Below are 19794 nucleotides of genomic sequence, written 5' to 3'. Positions count from 1 at the left end.
GTATTTTTCGTTTATATGGATGGAGAATCAGAAGCCCAGGGAGGTGAGGTGACTTGTCCAAGGGCCTTTATCACAAGGGCCTAGACACTAAGCCTTTCCTCCAGATGGCAGGGGAGGCTTTAGGGGGTCGGGGGCGGGTGGTAGGCCTTGAAGAACTAGTAGCCTTGAGAGGCTGTGAGGAAGGCAGGAGTCCTTGGAGGCCAGGCTTGGCGAGAACAAAGACCCAGAGGCAGGAAGGTAAATGGTCTGGGAAGGCAGGCCACCTGAGCCAAGGTTTCTGCTAGGAAGTTGGGAGAAGGAAGGTTGGGGAGATGAACAGGGTTCTCTGAACATAGGGGCTTGATCAGTCAGACAAAAAGCAGAGACGGATGCAGGCTCTGACTTGAGTCTTCAGTTTTAATTTTCACTCGTTACATTTATTTATCCACTAGAGGCCCAGTGCATGAAATTTGTGCACAGAGGGTGGAGGGGGTCCCTCAGCCCGGCCTGCACCCTCTCCAATCCGGGACCCCTCAGGGGATGTTTGACTGCTGGGATCGGTCCTAAACTGGCAGCCAGACATCCTTCTCGCAGTTTGGGACCTCTGGCTCCTAACTGCTCACCTGCCTGCCTGCCTGATCGCCCCTAACTGCCTCTGCCTGATAGCCCCTAACCACCTCTGCCTGCTGGCCTGATCGCCCCTAACTGCTCCCCTGCTGGCCTGATTGCCCCTAACTGCTCCCCTGCCTGCCTGATCACCCCTAACTGCCTCTGCCTGCTGGCCTGATCACCCCTAACTGCCCTCCCCTGCTGGCCTGGTCGCCCCTAACCGCCTCTGCCTCAGCCCCCGCCACCGTGGCTTTGTGCGGAAGGACGTCCAGAATGATGTCCGGAAGACATCTGGTCTCATTAGCATATTACCCTTTTATTAGTATAGATTAGCAGCCGACTTCTGCTGAGCACCTACTATATGCCAGGACCTGTGCAGAGCACAGAGGGAGCAGAGGTCAGCCAGACTTCATCCCCACCTGAGATTTCAGATACAAGGGGACCTCCCTTCTGAACACAGTCCCTACCCTGTCCTGCAGCCATCCCCTGCCTGTGACTGCAGCTACCCACTGGAGTCCTTTCCTCTCACGCCCCAGTGTGGCCCCACCTTGGATCCCTATAACAGGGTTTATCGAACTGCACCAAACGAAGCCAGCTGATTGAGTGCCTTTCACGTCGAGCCCTTCACATGTAGTGGCTGCATTTATCGTCACAGCCAGCCAGGGAGAGAGGGACACTTGTCCCTGGTTCTCAGGAGAGCAGGCTCAGCTCTCGGGGGATCTGTTCGCCATCACACAGCCCGTACGCCACAGAGCTGAGGGTGGGCCCGGGCCTGTCTGACTCCCACACCAGGGGTCTCTACCCTGCCCCGGGGAGACCCTTTCATGTTATAGCTGAGTGGTTAGCCCGCTTGCCCTGGCTGCACAGCTAGTTAAAGGCAGGGACAGCCAAGTTCAGTCCCAGTCTCATGGCTCATCTCAGAGGCCCCAGGGAGCCGTGGGTGATCTGGGGTGTGGTCAGCCCACCCCTTGGCAGGGCACTCCAACCCTCCCTAACTGGAATGGCATTCCAGGAAGCTCCCATACCTGGCCATAGAGACACCTGGAGTTTTTGTGGTCGCCACAGCGCCACCTTGTGGTGACTTTCAGGGGGCACACACTACACAGAATAAGGGGCTGTCCAAGCCCAGCACTAGGTGGGTTTGGGACATGTGCTGGCTGGGACGGGTCTACTGACTGCCTTCCATCCAGGGCTTGTGCAAAACTGAGCAGCTGCTCCTGCTTCCTGAGAACTGTCTGTGCCACCCACTTATGTCCTCTGGCTCACACTTATGAGGCACCAGAAGTACAAAGAAGGGAAAGAACTGATGTTTATCAGGTACCTGCTGTGCCAGGTGTTTCTAGGAATCATCCCATGGAACCTTCCCAGCAGCCCTGGAAGGTTTCCCTCTCTCACAGGGATGCCTGGGCCGTTTCCCAGAGGAGGATGTGGATAGGTGCACTGTGGCCCAGCTCCCACGGCAGGCAGCATCGGGCTGGCATCAGACCGCTGCTCAGTGTCATCAGAGCAAAAGTGCTGCCCAGCTAAGCGTGACTGGGCTTTCGGGCAGCAGCTGCCCAACATGTGCTGTTATTTGAGTGACCTTTTCCTTTTCCTCGATGAGAATCAGGAGGGAATGATCTGACCAAAAATTTCTTATAAGAAAGGACAACGAAATAAAAATTGGGTCTTTTTAGTGACAAGTCACCGTGTTTTAAAATGACCCAAACACTAAAAAACAGTCACATGGCTTTTTTTAAAAAAAAGAAAGGTGGACAGGAACTCAGATGAGGTTGTTTTTGAGAATTTTACGTCCCAGCCATCACTGGGAGGCCCCTGTCGGGTGGCAGGCTCAGGTGGAGACATCAATGGCAGAGAGGAGGAAAAATCAGTGACCAAGTGCGTGGTCCTAGGGCCAGTTTCCCTACTGGAGACCTGGTCTCAGGACCAGTGAGGTCCGCAGACACACACGCACGCTCACAGGGACATCCTGGGACGCAGGCTGCTGCCCGGCTCCGCAGTCAGGACTCCGCAGTGTGTGGCAGGGCTGCTCATGCCAGGAGGCGGTGTGTTTATCGTACAGGCTTACTACTCCCAGCAGCGTTATCCACGCTCTACACCCCGACTGAGTGGTTAGGGGCGATCAGGCAGGCAGGCAGGTGAGCGGTTAGGAGCCAGCAGTCCCGGATTGCGAGAGGGATGTCCTACTGCCAGTTTAGGCCCAATCCCACAGGGATCTCTGCAGAATCGGGCCTAAACCGGCAGTTGGACATCCCCCAAGGGGTCCCAGATTGCAAGAGGGTACAGACCAGGCTGAGGGACTCTCCCCCACCCCACCCCCCGTGCACAAATTTCGTGCACCGGGCCTCTAGTTATGCAATAAAAATAAAACAATGCTATTGAGATCTAGCGTAATGCTGTCATCTGCCAAAAGCTCTGAGCCTGAGACCTGAACCTTTTATTTAAAAAGGGAATTTAACAGCCTGGCTGGCGTGGCTCAATGGTTGAGTATCGACCTACAAACCAGGAAGTCACAGTTCAATTCCCGGTCCAAGAACTATGATTAGGGAAAAATAGAGCATTTTATATTTTACAAGTCACTTGTTTCTCAAGAACATCTCTTTCCATGCCTGAGGAAGAAACATGTTTTGCAGAGCTCTTAAAAAGCACAGCTCTTCTCGCAGACCTGGAAAAGTCCTTTCTCCGCAAATAACTTCTTTTTTGGCCAGTCAGCAAGGTCGGGGAAGTTTGCTTGTCCAACAAGATAGAGTCCAGAATATCAGATGGAGGTGATCATCACTTTTAACAAAAGAAAAACTTCTAGATAAACTTTGGACTTTTGCTGAGTTACTGGCTCCACTCTGGTGTCTACTTTGTTCGCCTTGTGCACTAGGTATCCGCCCAAATCCCAGTGGGGACTGACTCATTATCGCGGCTTTACTGTCCTCAAAGCAGACCTATAGCTGTGAGTCAAGCACAACTCAAGCACATCCTCTGTTTCTACTTTGTTTGTTAGTTTATTTGATTAGATTCCACATGTGAGTGAAATCATATAGGACTTTTATTTCTCTGACTGGCTTTTGTCACCTAACATAATGCTCTGCAGGTCCATCCACGCTGTCAAGAAGGGTAAGATTTCCTTCTCTTTATGGCTTAGTGGTATTCCATTGTGTAAATGTACCATGGTTTTGTTTTGTTTTAAATCCTGAAGGTATGTTTTTATTGATTTTCAGAGACAGAAATATCAATGTGAGAGAGAAACACTAATCCAGTGTCCTCCCATACAGGCCCATACAAGCCGCAACCAGGGATCAAACCCACAGCCAGGTATGTGCCCTAACAGGGAATCGAACCCGCAAGCTTCCAGGGCACGGAATGATGCTCCAACCAATTGAGCCACCTGGCCAAGGTTGCTCCACTGCTTTTCTATCCACTCATCTACTGATGGACACTTGGGCTGTTTCCAGATCTTGGCTATGAACATAGGGATGCATATAGTCTTTCGAATTAGTGTTTCAGGCTTCTTCAGATATATTCCCAGAAGTGGAATCACTGGGTCATAGGTAGTTCCATTTTTAATTTTTTTTTAAATAAACTAACCAACAAAATAGAAACAACCTCATAGATAGAGAACAGACTGACACCTGGCAAAGGGGACAGAGGTTGTGAGGCTGTGAAAAAGATGAAGGTATTAAGCAAAACACACACACACACACACACACACACACACACGGGAAAAACTACCATGCAGAGAGTCTCAGAAACAACAAGCATCTCGATTAGACCCTCAAGCCTCCATAGAACAGTCTGAAGGGGTCCCCTCCAAAGAAGTGTTTACAATTATTAAAGACATAAATTAAAGCATTGAAAATAAGTGGAAAGAACAAAGCACTAAAAAAAGAACAGGGAATTTTGAATGCATAAATAAGCAGAACAACAAATTAATGTTTCTCCGTTTTCTCCCTCCCTCTCTCTAAAATCAATCAAAAAATAATAATCTATGTATAAAGCACTTAACCTATCCTGAAGCAAGCTATAATGATGATGATAGTTTAAAAAGAGGATTAAGACATAGAAATCTAGCCTTGGCCAGGTGGCTCAGTTAGTTGGAGCATCGTCCCGTACACCAAAAAGGTTGCAGGTTCAATCCCCAGTCAGGGCATTTACCTAGGTTGCAGGTTTGATCCCCTGTTGGCTCTCGTACAGGAGGCAACCAGTCTGTGTTTCGCTCTCATGCTCGCTCTCACTCTCCCCCTTCCTCTCTCTCTAAAATCAGTAAACATATCCTCAGATTTAAAAATGAAAAGAAATAGATAAACGGAATTCCAGCCCTGGCTGGGTAGCTCAGTTGGTTGGAGCGTCGTCCCAATGCACCAAGGTTGTGGGTTCGGTCTCCGGTCAGGGCACAGGCAGGAGGCAGCCAGTGAGTGCATGAATGAGTGGAGCGGCAGATCGATGTCCCCCCCCCCCCCCGCCTTTAAGATCAATAGGTGGAAATTGGGGTGGGGTGGGGGGGAACAACGTAAAAAAAAAAAAAGAATTCCGGAACTTTGCTTTTGTTTCTGTTTTGTTTTGTTTTGTTTTGTTTTGTAAAAGCCTTTACAGCAAGAACTCTGTCCAGTTTCCTTCTAGCCCCTATGGACTTAGGCCCGCATTACTGCCCATGGCATTTGCAAGATAAAACCAAGGCAGAGCTTTCGATCCGCCATCAGCGGTGGAGTCACCGCCAAGACTCAGATTTTCGTGAAAACCCTCGCGGGGAAGACCATCACTCTCGAGGTTGAACCCTCGGATGCGGATGCGATAGAAAATGGAGAAGCCAGGATCCAGGCAAAGGAAGGAATTCCTCCTGATCGCTCTCATCATTGATGTTTCTATCTCTCTTTCCTTCCCCTCTAACATCAATAAAAATGTATCTAGAAAATAAATAAAAGGGAGGTTAACAAATAATGGAGCTAAACCAGAAGCTTCTGCAGTGGCAATAACGGACTAATTTGCCTGAAAATTCTTCCATTACAAATACTCCAGAAGTGCTAGGTAAGCTCTAGCAAATATCCCTTTAAATGCTTGGCTGAGCTCCCCAAAAGTAAGGAAATTACCAGAGGTGAGAAACAAGGAGGGAACAGAAGCCAGAGCAGTAAGCGTGTCCCCTGGGGCGGGAATGTCTCCTTGGGAATTTAGAGACCCAGGGCCAGGCCTCACTGGATTAGGGTTCAAATTATACTACCTGTATGGTCCAGGAATCCCAAGTCAAAAAAGGACACCAGCTTACTCTGGAGAAAACAGGTCCTCCATCCAGGCTACCCAGGTTCCCATCTGTGAATACGTGAGCAGCTTTAAAGATGAGCTCAGAATCCAGACTTACTTTAAAACACACAAGGGAGCCCTGGCTGGTTTGGCTCAGTGGATAGAGTGTTGACCTGCGGACCGAAGGGTCCCGGGTTCGATTCCGGTCAAGGGCACATGCCTGGGTCACAGGCTCGATCCGCACTAGGGGGCATGCAGGAGGCAGCTGATCCATGATTCTCTCTTATAGATGATGTTTCTATCTCTCTCCCTCCCTCTCTCTTCCTCTCTGAAATCAATAAAAATATATATTTTTTTTAAATAACACACACACACACACACACACACACACACACACACGGGAAAAACTACCATGCAGAGAGTCTCAGAAACAACAAGCATCTCGATTAGACCCTCAAGCCTCCATAGAACAGTCTGAAGGGGTCCCCTCCAAAGAAGTGTTTACAATTATTAAAGACATAAATTAAAGCATTGAAAATAAGTGGAAAGAACAAAGCACTAAAAAAAGAACAGGGAATTTTGAATGCATAAATAAGCAGAACAACAAATTAATGTTTCTCCGTTTTCTCCCTCCCTCTCTCTAAAATCAATCAAAAAATAATAATCTATGTATAAAGCACTTAACCTATCCTGAAGCAAGCTATAATGATGATGATAGTTTAAAAAGAGGATTAAGACATAGAAATCTAGCCTTGGCCAGGTGGCTCAGTTAGTTGGAGCATCGTCCCGTACACCAAAAAGGTTGCAGGTTCAATCCCCAGTCAGGGCATTTACCTAGGTTGCAGGTTTGATCCCCTGTTGGCTCTCGTACAGGAGGCAACCAGTCTGTGTTTCGCTCTCATGCTCGCTCTCACTCTCCCCCTTCCTCTCTCTCTAAAATCAGTAAACATATCCTCAGATTTAAAAATGAAAAGAAATAGATAAACGGAATTCCAGCCCTGGCTGGGTAGCTCAGTTGGTTGGAGCGTCGTCCCAATGCACCAAGGTTGTGGGTTCGGTCTCCGGTCAGGGCACAGGCAGGAGGCAGCCAGTGAGTGCATGAATGAGTGGAGCGGCAGATCGATGTCCCCCCCCCCCCCCGCCTTTAAGATCAATAGGTGGAAATTGGGGTGGGGTGGGGGGGAACAACGTAAAAAAAAAAAAAGAATTCCGGAACTTTGCTTTTGTTTCTGTTTTGTTTTGTTTTGTTTTGTTTTGTAAAAGCCTTTACAGCAAGTCTGTCCAGTAGTTTCCTTCTAGCCCCTATGGACTTAGGCCCGCATTACTGCCCATGGCATTTGCAAGATAAAACCAAGGCAGAGCTTTCGATCCGCCATCAGCGGTGGAGTCACCGCCAAGACTCAGATTTTCGTGAAAACCCTCGCGGGGAAGACCATCACTCTCGAGGTTGAACCCTCGGATGCGGATGCGATAGAAAATGGAGAAGCCAGGATCCAGGCAAAGGAAGGAATTCCTCCTGATCGGCAAAGACTGATCTTTGCTGGCAAGCAACTGGAAGACGGGCGTACAGTACTTTGACCACAACACTCAAAAGGAGTCCACTCCTCATCTTGCATTGAGACTTGGTGGAGGTGCTAAGAAAAGGAAGAAGTCCTACACCCCTCCCGAGAAGAACAAGCAGAAGAGAAAGAAGGTCACGCTGGCTCCTGAAATTCTACAAAGTAGATGAGAACAGGAGTGCTCTCAGATGAATGTGGTGCTGGAGTTTCTGTGGCCACCTTGACAGACATGGTGGCAAATGTTGTTAACCTATTGGCCTCTGACTGTCTTGTAAATGTACGAGGCTCACGGGGTTGGGGGTTCTCGGCCCACAGATTCCATTACAGCGTTTATCTGGGAAGGAGGTTCCAGGGACAGGCACCGAAAGGGGGCATCAGCATTTCCTCAGATCTTAGAACCACAGTGTTACTGGCCCCTTAGAGCAAAAGGCAGCCCTAGTTTGGCTCAGTGGATAGAGTGTTGACCTGCGGACCGAAGGGTCCCGGGTTCGATTCCGGTCAAGGGCACATGCCTGGGTCACAGGCTCGATCCGCACTAGGGGGCATGCAGGAGGCAGCTGATCCATGATTCTCTCTTATAGATGATGTTTCTATCTCTCTCCCTCCCTCTCTCTTCCTCTCTGAAATCAATAAAAATATATATTTTTTTTAAATAACACACACACACACACACACACACACACACACACACGGGAAAAACTACCATGCAGAGAGTCTCAGAAACAACAAGCATCTCGATTAGACCCTCAAGCCTCCATAGAACAGTCTGAAGGGGTCCCCTCCAAAGAAGTGTTTACAATTATTAAAGACATAAATTAAAGCATTGAAAATAAGTGGAAAGAACAAAGCACTAAAAAAAGAACAGGGAATTTTGAATGCATAAATAAGCAGAACAACAAATTAATGTTTCTCCGTTTTCTCCCTCCCTCTCTCTAAAATCAATCAAAAAATAATAATCTATGTATAAAGCACTTAACCTATCCTGAAGCAAGCTATAATGATGATGATAGTTTAAAAAGAGGATTAAGACATAGAAATCTAGCCTTGGCCAGGTGGCTCAGTTAGTTGGAGCATCGTCCCGTACACCAAAAAGGTTGCAGGTTCAATCCCCAGTCAGGGCATTTACCTAGGTTGCAGGTTTGATCCCCTGTTGGCTCTCGTACAGGAGGCAACCAGTCTGTGTTTCGCTCTCATGCTCGCTCTCACTCTCCCCCTTCCTCTCTCTCTAAAATCAGTAAACATATCCTCAGATTTAAAAATGAAAAGAAATAGATAAATGGAATTCCAGCCCTGGCTGGGTAGCTCAGTTGGTTGGAGCGTCCCCCCGCCTTTAAGATCAAAAGGTGGAAATTGGGGAGGGGTGGGGGGGAACAACGTTAAAAAAAAAAGAATTCCGGAACTTTGCTTTTGTTTCTGTTTTGTTTTGTTTTGTTTTGTTTTGTAAAAGCCTTTACAGCAAGAACTCTGTCCAGTTTCCTTCTAGCCCCTATGGACTTAGGCCCGCATTACTGCCCATGGCATTTGCAAGATAAAACCAAGGCAGAGCTTTCGATCCGCCATCAGCGGTGGAGTCACCGCCAAGACTCAGATTTTCGTGAAAACCCTCGCGGGGAAGACCATCACTCTCGAGGTTGAACCCTCGGATGCGGATGCGATAGAAAATGGAGAAGCCAGGATCCAGGCAAAGGAAGGAATTCCTCCTGATCGGCAAAGACTGATCTTTGCTGGCAAGCAACTGGAAGACGGGCGTACAGTACTTTGACCACAACACTCAAAAGGAGTCCACTCCTCATCTTGCATTGAGACTTGGTGGAGGTGCTAAGAAAAGGAAGAAGTCCTACACCCCTCCCGAGAAGAACAAGCAGAAGAGAAAGAAGGTCACGCTGGCTCCTGAAATTCTACAAAGTAGATGAGAACAGGAGTGCTCTCAGATGAATGTGGTGCTGGAGTTTCTGTGGCCACCTTGACAGACATGGTGGCAAATGTTGTCTAACCTATTGCTTCAACAGACCAGAAGACAAGTCATTGTATTTGGGTTAATAAAAGACATGAACTAACCAACAAACAAACAAGGCAAAGAGTTTGTCAACGAGCTCACACGGATACGTTTCCACATGCTGACCTGAGCCCCTCAGCTCCCACTGGGCTGAGAACGGTGCTGAGCGTCACTGGTGCCGGCTGACATGCGGACAGGCTGTCACCGGGCAGCGGCTCTTTCATCCTCCTGACGGCTGACACCACATGTGACGTGACTCAGTTCCCTCCGTGGCATCCATCCGCCAGTTCTCAGTCTGTTTTGTCCTCAGACACATCCAGCTTTTGTCCCCCGAGTGGGAGCGAGGAGGGGTCAGGTTAATTTCCCGGGTGCCGGGATGCTGGTAGCAGCCTTACCGCGTGGCATGGCCAAATCAAAGAGACGGGGACCACAAGGAGCAGATGAAGGCTTACTCGTCCCCTAAAGAATTCATCCCACATCCTAATAATACATCCAAATGATGTTCTTTAAGCAATTCTTCCCAGTGTGGGGGGGCGGGGGGGAGACGGGCAGTGTCCTTGTTGCCTTAGCTCTGTCTCCCTTCCCCCTGTCTCCCCCCCTCTCCCTCTGGCGGCTTCTCTCTATGTGCTTATCATGCTGGGGGGGCGGGGAGTGTTGGAATGGATCTTGTTTGTGCTGGATGCAATTCATATTTCCTTCAAGGTCTGTTTCCTGGACCGGCCGTCAGGAGATAATTTCCTCCTCCATTTGCCGCTTATCGCTCCCTGCACACACGACCCCCTGAACACACACACACACACACACACGGGAAAAACTACCATGCAGAGAGTCTCAGAAACAACAAGCATCTCGATTAGACCCTCAAGCCTCCATAGAACAGTCTGAAGGGGTCCCCTCCAAAGAAGTGTTTACAATTATTAAAGACATAAATTAAAGCATTGAAAATAAGTGGAAAGAACAAAGCACTAAAAAAAGAACAGGGAATTTTGAATGCATAAATAAGCAGAACAACAAATTAATGTTTCTCCGTTTTCTCCCTCCCTCTCTCTAAAATCAATCAAAAAATAATAATCTATGTATAAAGCACTTAACCTATCCTGAAGCAAGCTATAATGATGATGATAGTTTAAAAAGAGGATTAAGACATAGAAATCTAGCCTTGGCCAGGTGGCTCAGTTAGTTGGAGCATCGTCCCGTACACCAAAAAGGTTGCAGGTTCAATCCCCAGTCAGGGCATTTACCTAGGTTGCAGGTTTGATCCCCTGTTGGCTCTCGTACAGGAGGCAACCAGTCTGTGTTTCGCTCTCATGCTCGCTCTCACTGCCTCGCTTTAAGAGAGCCTGCGGAATGGAAAAGACAGCGCCACAGGCAAGCCAGGAGCGCTTGTCCCAGTAGAGAATCTCATGATTGACAACGTGACAGGCATGCGGGAGTGGGTGGCGGGGCCTTCCCAGCCGAGAGGAGGCTGTTTGGAAACACCGGGGCGGGCCTGCCTCGCTTTAAGAGAGCCTGCGGAATGGAAAAGACAGAGCGCCAAAGGCAAGCCAGGAGCGCTTATCCCAGTGGCCGGGGGCCTTCCCTGTACAGAAGGGTTCTCCTTGGGCTTTCAGATAGAGCCGGCCCTGTTTGGTATATTTTAAGAATATTTTGTTTTGCCCAGCTGGTGTGGCTACGTGGTTGAGTGTCCACCTACGAACCAGGAGATCACGGTTCGATTCCCGGTCAGGTTGTGGGCTCGATCCCCAGGTGGGGCGTGCAGGAGGCAGCCAATCAATGATTCTCTCTCATCATTGATGTTTCTATCTCCCTCTCTCTCTCTCTCCCCTTCCTCTCTGAAATCAATAAAAATATATATTTTTTAAAAAAATACTTAGTTTTATAAAAACTCAACTTATATACAATTTTTTTAAGGCCAAGGTTATAGAGTAGATGGAAGTTTGCTATTGCAAAGACAGTGTTTGTTCTCAGCTCTTAATTTTTTTGAAAAGCGAAGGCAATCTCCAGGCTGAGAAGGGCCATGTGGTAAAAGGGTTCCAGTGTGAGCCGCTGAAAGCATGGGGCACTTGACAAGATAGAAACTGGTTTATCCAAATTCTCACGGGTAAAAAAAAAAAAAAAAAAATTCTCACGGGTAAAAGTAAGCTTTAATGCCTTCAAAAGTCACAAGGTAGATGGTAGCAACTGGAATAAATGTGAACACGTTTCAGCAAACATTCATTGTTCCTGCAGCAAAACGGCGGTGAAGTCTCACAGCAGCTCTTATGAAATGTTAAATCTGGTGTCTTTTGTTGGTCTTGAAAAGCAGAGGCGTCTGCATGAGTTCTCGTCATGGGCGGGATGGTCAGTGCCCATGGAAGGGGCCTGCTTCATACTAAAGGTGGTACCTGAGCAAGGAGCTTCTGCCTTTTACCTGGGCGGCTGAAATCTGCTTCTATGAGGTTTTGGACCAAGCAATGAATTTTGACATTGTTTCACTTCCATCACCTACTACAGCGGCCAGCATCCATTTCCTAGCCTGAGCTTCCCTCCCAGACCATCCTGTTAGGGAAGGGTGACAGCTCTGAGCTGCCCCACAGAACTCCACCCTGTGTCTAAAGTGATTCTCGCCGACCTCCCTTAGCTAACACCTGTGTGTTCCTGAGAGCCCGTCACGTGGCTTCTCCTACGTTTGTAACTTCACGGAGAGCAGGTTTGCAATGTCTCTAAAACATAAGAAGAGCACGTCTGAGTGTGTCAACAGTCTGAGGATGAAAGAGGAAAAGGTCTAGGAAGACCATTGCCATCCAGCTTCAGAGATGAGTAAATGTGTTTCCAGCGCACCGCCCGCCCTGACTTGATTCGGCTGTGCCCTGGACTGTCTAATGAGGTTTAACTCCTTGTCTCAGTTCAAGGTCACGGGCAACTTCAGGATGCTAGCCGCTGCCCTGGGTAACTGTCAGGAATCCTGCATTGCCACTTCTGGCCACAAGGGGTCCCAGCCCTCCAAGTATCAACACCCGGGGATGGAAAGAGGTCCCAGCTCTTTTGTGAGATTCTGTGGGCAGAGCAGGTGGCTTGAGTGGGCGGCCCCCAGAGAGAGCTGCTGAGCTGAGTCCTTGGCCCTGGGTCAATAACTGTTTGGCGCTGTGGGAGCAATGATAACCCACATGCAATCGCTGTGCTTCGTGATATTACTGCAAACAGCAGAAAGCATGGCCCCGGGAGCAGGCAGCTCTCTGTGCAGTCTGGGTTCTGGTCCCAGCGTTGTTCTCACTACCTGTGTGGCCTTGGGCCCCCAGCCCCTCTGGGACTCAGTCTCCTCATCTGCCCAGGGAAAGGGCTGGAATAAAATCTCATCCTCTACAGCTTTGCTGCAACGTAAGCACCTGAAATAGCCCTGACATCAACGGGTGTCTGAGTCAGCCTTCTGTTCAGCACCAACCGCCAGCTTGCTTACTGAAGTCTTACATCCTTCTGCCAGATAATCACCTCCTGGAAGCAAAAGGAGTGAAGTCAGCATTCTGTGCCCCGGAATTTTTCAACGTCAGAGCCAGAGGAGCACTCAGAGAACTCGGTACTGCAGGGGTTCCCCAACTTCTCTCAGCCTGGAACCCTTTACTCAGACAAACTCTGACATGGAAGCCCAAACAGAATACGATTAGCTGGACTCTGGTTAGAAACTGGAGCCCAGAGAGAGGAAGCCAGCTGTCCGAGGTCACTCAGCAACAGAGCGGCAAAGCTGGGTGGAGCCGGCCCCTCCTGGGCCCATTCCCCAGCCGTGACACTGAGCCTGCAGAGACGTGTGGGAACTCAGAATCGTAAGAAAGGGCCACGTGTGGGGGACTGGGAATTGAACCAAGGCTTTGCAGTCGCAGAGTACATCGACTGGCTTTCCTGAGGGGGTGGCAGTTCATTCATTCAGTCGGTCATTAATGCAGATTTTAATTAAGCACCAGGTATACGCCAGGTACTGTGCTAAGCCCATGAGGCTGTGGATAAGGCAGCTCAAGCACTCGCCCTCATTGGACCTGGAGGTTAGAGGCGGAGACAGACATGAACAAGTGATAAATGACAAGAAGAAAAATGCAGCGGAGTAAAGTGATGGAGAGTGACAGAATGGGGGGTGCGTGGGTACCTCTCATTGGTCAAGAGCGGTGCTTCTCTGAGTGTGGTCCTTGCAGCTACCTGCGAACTCTTGGTTTCCAGGCTGCAGCAAGATAGGAGCAGCCCTGGGCCATGAACAGCACTTAGAACCACCCTGGCCTAACATATCTCTGAACCATTAGGTCAGTGCTGTGTGTTGGTGTGCTAGGGTTTCAAATCCACATGTCTGTAACTTAAGATGTTTTGATCTAAGGAGTAATTTGTTTGCACTGGGGAGGCCATGTCAGGATGATGTCGTCAGAATCGTTGTGCTACTCAGTGTTGATTGATATGAACGTAGGGAAGAGCGGCTGTGGCGTCATGGACACCGAAACTTGAAATACCAAGCGTCTCCCAGGGCTTCCCGACAGTGTTTGGTGCAGCCGAGGCCACTCCCGCTGAGCTAAGGAGCTCTCTGAAGGTATTGGGACACTCGCTCCAGCCGTGGGCAGGGCTGCTCTGTGCCCGCAGTGGTGAATGCCAAGCGGGAGATGACCTGGCCCGCCAACAGGGCACCTTCACTCCCTGAGCATCCGCTTCTGCACCAGGGACTTCGAATGAGCGCTGGCAGCCGGGTGTCAGCTCCCGGTTGGCTAAGCCGATTCCTCCAATAACCAGCCAGTAGAAAGTCACCCCTCAGTGAGATTTGGGCTTCATTTCTTTCCTCTCCCCTTTGCCTGGAACAGTCGTGCCGTCAATCTGTCATTGCATTGGAGAATGTTCTTCCTTTATTGGCTTAAGAGACATGACCCTGTATGCTATTGGCTTGTGAAATACTATTATAAATTATAACCCCCGCAGTGAGCCTGTGTTAAATAAGTTATTGGCAAAGACCATTTCGGTCTCTGAGCATAATTTTGCCTCGAACAAAGCAGTCAGTGCGCTGATGAGTCTACTCCCTGCCCCGGGGCCCATCCACCCGGGACTCATCCGCCCCGTCTCCTCTCCACTCCCACCTTCCCGCCATGCTGCACTGGCTCCAAGGCACTGTCACCAAGGGAGGTTGTGGTGTCTCCCCCTGGCAGCTGTGAGGATGGCGGGCCTGTCACTTCCTTCTAAAGGAAGACGTCCCATCCGAGTCCCTGGCCAGTGGTGAGCTTCGTGAATGGTGGGAACAGACTGGGTCCCACCTCAGGCTTTGTCACTTACTGGCCATGTGATCTTGAAACTGTCTTTGGTTTTTCTTAATTCCAAAATGGGAACAACAGTGCTTTGCCGGAGTAGCTCAGACACAAGGAGCTTGAGCCAGGGCCTGGAACTCAGGAAGTGGGAGCTCCCATTACTGTGTGCGCATGTGCTTGTGTGTGTTTGCACAAATGTGTGTTTGCATGTGTGTGTGAGCGTATGAGTGCATGTGTTTTCACATGTGTGTGCCTGAGTGTGCGTGTACATGTGTGTGTGCTTGTGTGTGTATGCATGAATCTGTGTTTGCACGTGTGCATGAGCATATGAGTGCATGTGTTTGCACACGTGTGTGCGTGAGCATGTGTGTGTGCTTGTGTGTGTATGCATGAATCTGTGATGAGTGCATGTGTTTGCACACGTGTGTGCGTGAACACGTGTGTGTGTGGCACCCATCGCCTCCACCACTGTTGGAGAGTCCCTCCCAGGACCCACTGGGCCAGGGGCACTGACGGCCTCCCCGTCTCTCACCAGATTGCCAGGGGATCATCGAGGACGTCGTCCTGCTGGGTGCGCCCGTGGAAGGAGAAGCCAAGCACTGGGAGCCTTTCCGGAAGGTGGTGTCCGGCAGGATCATCAACGGCTACAGCAGGTCAGCCCAAACCCCAGGCCAGCGGGAGTGCCCACACGTACTAAGCAGCTAGTGTGCCCGAGGCCTGGCCCTGCTAGTGTTCTGAATGGAAGCCTCCGTCCCATAGGATGGAGAGCCTGGACACAGTCTCTTTGTGTCAGGCCTGAGACGAGGCTGTCACCATGACCAGGGGAGAGGGGGACATGGTGAGTGGGACAGAGATTGAGAAACAAAGGTTTGGCCTCATCGGAGGCCTCCAGTGCCCACCATGAGCTCGTATGCGCGGGGGCGGGGGCAGGCTGAGGTCTCTGAGCATGGCTTTGGGAAGGGCAGGGTGATGGAACAGGAAGCTGGCAGTGATAGGGGAGCCAGTACCCAGGCCGTGCACCAGACCTCCGGCAAGGGGTGGGGGCCTGCCATGACTGACAGCTGTGGGCTGGAGAGGAGGCACCTGGCGTGGGGTTCGAGAGGAGGACTCGAGAGGTTTCAGCCATGGCTCTGCCCTAGACTTTGGGGAAGAAGAGAGATGACGTCCATCGCTGAGGCCTCAGGAGATGGGCCTGAGAAGATGCCTGGGCCCGTCAGCCTCCAAATGGAGCAGGACAGGGTGGCCGTGTTCAGGAGCTCACGATTGAGAACCACACAGCCCCGGGTCCCCACGCTGCCTCAGTTTCTCCATCAGTAAAGGAGGGGTGTTACTAGTGACTCCCGGGATTGCAGTGATGGTTAAACCTAGAGAGTGGCACATGGGGTTCAAGTACATGCAGATGTGGTTACTGTTTAGCAGCAGCAGCAGCAGCCACTTGGGATGTTCACTCCACAGACTCTGAATGAGCACCAGCCTCGTGCCGGGCGCCTTCCTGGGGCTGCAGGGGAGCAAGCCCAGCCCCATGGAGCCTAGCGTCCGGCAGGGAAAACAGGCAGCCCCAGGCAGACAAGAGGCTCGCCTGCAACACCAAATCCAGACGAACGGGAATGGTGCGGACATTCAGGGCTGAGCTCGCCCCGAGCTGATGAGAGGGTTGCTAGGCTGGCTTCTTCCTCCCACGGGGCTCGTGGGCTGAGTGACGTGAGGCCCCACGCAACCCCTGCAGGGGTGTAAGGTGATACACAAGCCAGATTACCTTCCTAAAATCAAACGTTATTCTGAATTCTAAAGTCAGGAGGCTCCCGGAGGTTTGGGATGGAGGACCCATATTCCAGGCTCATTGCTTCGAAAGCGCACAGTACTGGCCGCATCACCAGGGAGGCTGACGTGCCAAGCCCGGGTCCAACAGGCAGGTTGGAAGTTTCAGAAGCAGTAGGTTGGGTGACTAGAGGGCAGAAAGGAAAAAGAAGAAAAAATGACTCTGGGGTGTTGGTGGGAGGCGACTGGCTCCATTAACACAACTTAAAAAAATAACAAACATGAATCTGTGATGAGTGCATGTGTTTGCACACGTGTGTGCGTGAACACGTGTGTGTGTGGCACCCATCGCCTCCACCACTGTTGGAGAGTCCCTCCGAGGACCCACTGGGCCAGGGGCACTGACGGCCTCCCCGTCTCTCACCAGATTGCCAGGGGATCATCGAGGACGTCGTCCTGCTGGGTGCGCCCGTGGAAGGAGAAGCCAAGCACTGGGAGCCTTTCCGGAAGGTGGTGTCCGGCAGGATCATCAACGGCTACAGCAGGTCAGCCCAAACCCCAGGCCAGCGGGAGTGCCCACACGTACTAAGCAGCTAGTGTGCCCGAGGCCTGGCCCTGCTAGTGTTCTGAATGGAAGCCTCCGTCCCATAGGATGGAGAGCCTGGACACAGTCTCTTTGTGTCAGGCCTGAGACGAGGCTGTCACCATGACCAGGGGAGAGGGGGACATGGTGAGTGGGACAGAGCTTGAAAAACAAAGGTTTGGCCTCATCGGAGGCCTCCAGTGCCCACCATGAGCTCGTATGCGCGGGGGCGGGGGCAGGCTGAGGTCTCTGAGCATGGCTTTGGGAAGGGCAGGGTGATGGAACAGGAAGCTGGCAGTGATAGGGGAGCCAGTACCCAGGCCGTGCACCAGACCTCCGGCAAGGGGTGGGGGCCTGCCATGACTGACAGCTGTGGGCTGGAGAGGAGGCACCTGGCGTGGGGTTCGAGAGGAGGACTCGAGAGGTTTCAGCCATGGCTCTGCCCTAGACTTTGGGGAAGAAGAGAGATGACGTCCATCGCTGAGGCCTCAGGAGATGGGCCTGAGAAGATGCCTGGGCCCGTCAGCCTCCAAATGGAGCAGGACAGGGTGGCCGTGTTCAGGAGCTCACGATTGAGAACCACACAGCCCCGGGTCCCCACGCTGCCTCAGTTTCTCCATCAGTAAAGGAGGGGTGTTACTAGTGACTCCCGGGATTGCAGTGATGGTTAAACCTAGAGAGTGGCACATGGGGTTCAAGTACATGCAGATGTGGTTACTGTTTAGCAGCAGCAGCAGCAGCCACTTGGGATGTTCACTCCACAGACTCTGAATGAGCACCAGCCTCGTGCCGGGCGCCTTCCTGGGGCTGCAGGGGAGCAAGCCCAGCCCCATGGAGCCTAGCGTCCGGCAGGGAAAACAGGCAGCCCCAGGCAGACAAGAGGCTCGCCTGCAACACCAAATCCAGACGAACGGGAATGGTGCGGACATTCAGGGCTGAGCTCGCCCCGAGCTGATGAGAGGGTTGCTAGGCTGGCTTCTTCCTCCCACGGGGCTCGTGGGCTGAGTGACGTGAGGCCCCACGCAACCCCTGCAGGGGTGTAAGGTGATACACAAGCCAGATTACCTTCCTAAAATCAAACGTTATTCTGAATTCTAAAGTCAGGAGGCTCCCGGAGGTTTGGGATGGAGGACCCATATTCCAGGCTCATTGCTTCGAAAGCGCACAGTACTGGCCGCATCACCAGGGAGGCTGACGTGCCAAGCCCGGGTCCAACAGGCAGGTTGGAAGTTTCAGAAGCAGTAGGTTGGGTGACTAGAGGGCAGAAAGGAAAAAGAAGAAAAAATGACTCTGGGGTGTTGGTGGGAGGCGACTGGCTCCATTAACACAACTTAAAAAAATAACAAAACAAAACAAAACAAAAATAAGGAGGTAGGACGTGTTGGGGGAGTTTCCAGAGGGCGCTGGACGCAGCGCTAGACCTCAGAGGAGTTAGAATGCGCGAGGGCAGTGGGGTCGTCAGTTTCCGTTACAGCCAGGGGGCAGGAGAGATCATTTGAAAGGCAACGTGGAGAGAGAGAGGAAACACTGGCTTCCGAGTCTAAGGAATAAACTTCAGGGTGAGAGGGGAAGAGGCTCCGGCCTGAGGTTAGGGGCAACTCAGAATCATCCACCGTCCTGTGCCCGAGGCTTTCAGCTGGTACAGGAATACAAAGATGGACACTATGAGAGACGCTTACGGCTAGGGGAAGGGACACGTGGAAAGAGACGATTATTTTTAAAACCTAAAAATGAATCTTGAAGCAATGGGCTGGGGGGTGGGGGATGTACCAAGTATTAAACTCTTTCCACCTCCCAGACCCTGGCTTTGTTATAATCATCTACTTTAATCCTCCCCAGACCCCATGGTGTTGGTCTTATGAATCCCATTGTACAAGTGAGGAAGCTGAGGCTCAGAGAGGTTAAGTCAAATGGCCAGTTAACTTTCATTTTCATCTAAGCTCCACCACCTTAAAGTAGGACCCAAAACCGGAACAGAATTGTAAGTTTTTATCATTTTGATTCTTTAGTTCACAGGAATAGCTAGCTGGGTACTTCAGAACTAAAGATAAAGATGGTTTTAGCCATAGATAGGGGGTTCAGCTAATCACTTTGTCTCTATCATACATACTCTAAGCTGAGTTTTTATAATCAGGATATGGTAAAAAAAAAAAAAGAAAGAAAGAAAAAGAAAAAAGAAAGAAAGAAAAGAAAAGAAAAGAAGAAGAAGAAGAAGAAGGAGAAGAAGAGACAAAAGACAAAGAGCCATAACATATAAAGAGCTCATGCAAATCAATAAGAAACCAGCCCATGGATATCTACACATAAACGCACAGAATAAATACAAATAGTCAATAAACTTTTGAGAAGACGTCCAACTTCACCATTAATGAAATAAATGCAGATTAAAATCAGTAAGAAGGTAATGTTCATCACCCATGAGATGATCAAACATTGGAAAACGAGTAACATTTTGTGTTGGTGAAGATGTGGAGAAACGAGCACGTTCGCACGTACACTGTCAGTGGCTGTTGAATTCAGGAAGGCCTTTCCGGAACACAAGCAGCGATAGCTATCGGAAGGTTTAAAGTGCCAGTTTTCTGACACTCCTCCCCCAAAGTTTGACTTCTAAGATCCTGACCTACTAGATACACACATGCACAGAGAGGGTTGTAAACAGTGGACAGTTGCAGCTTCATTTATAGTTTAAAAAATGAAAACAACCTGAAGGACCGTAGATAGGGGCTAGTTTAAGGGAGAGAAAGTGGGTGCCACTGCACATACTTCGATCCCATATATCAGCGGTTCTCAACCTGTGGGTCGCGACCCCTTTGGGGGTCGAACGACCCTTTCACAGGGGTC

At 50.4% G+C, this 19794-nt stretch overlaps 1 protein-coding gene across 1 annotated transcript in view; it reads left to right on the top strand.

Annotated features, from left to right (window-relative positions):
* The window catches only part of TMCO4 (transmembrane and coiled-coil domains 4), an 82945-nt gene that overhangs the window by 46721 nt on the left and 16430 nt on the right, over nt 1–19794 (top strand). The window contains exon 13 of the mRNA XM_005883035.2: nt 15148–15265. Within this exon, the coding sequence (XP_005883097.1) occupies nt 15148–15265 (118 nt within the window). The remainder of the gene's footprint in view (nt 1–15147; nt 15266–19794) is intronic.

This window comes from Myotis brandtii, unplaced genomic scaffold (genome assembly GCF_000412655.1).
Source record: "Myotis brandtii unplaced genomic scaffold, ASM41265v1 scaffold754, whole genome shotgun sequence".
In the NCBI taxonomy this organism is placed as follows: domain Eukaryota; kingdom Metazoa; phylum Chordata; class Mammalia; order Chiroptera; family Vespertilionidae; genus Myotis; species Myotis brandtii.
This window is presented reverse-complemented; position numbering and strand designations above follow the sequence as displayed.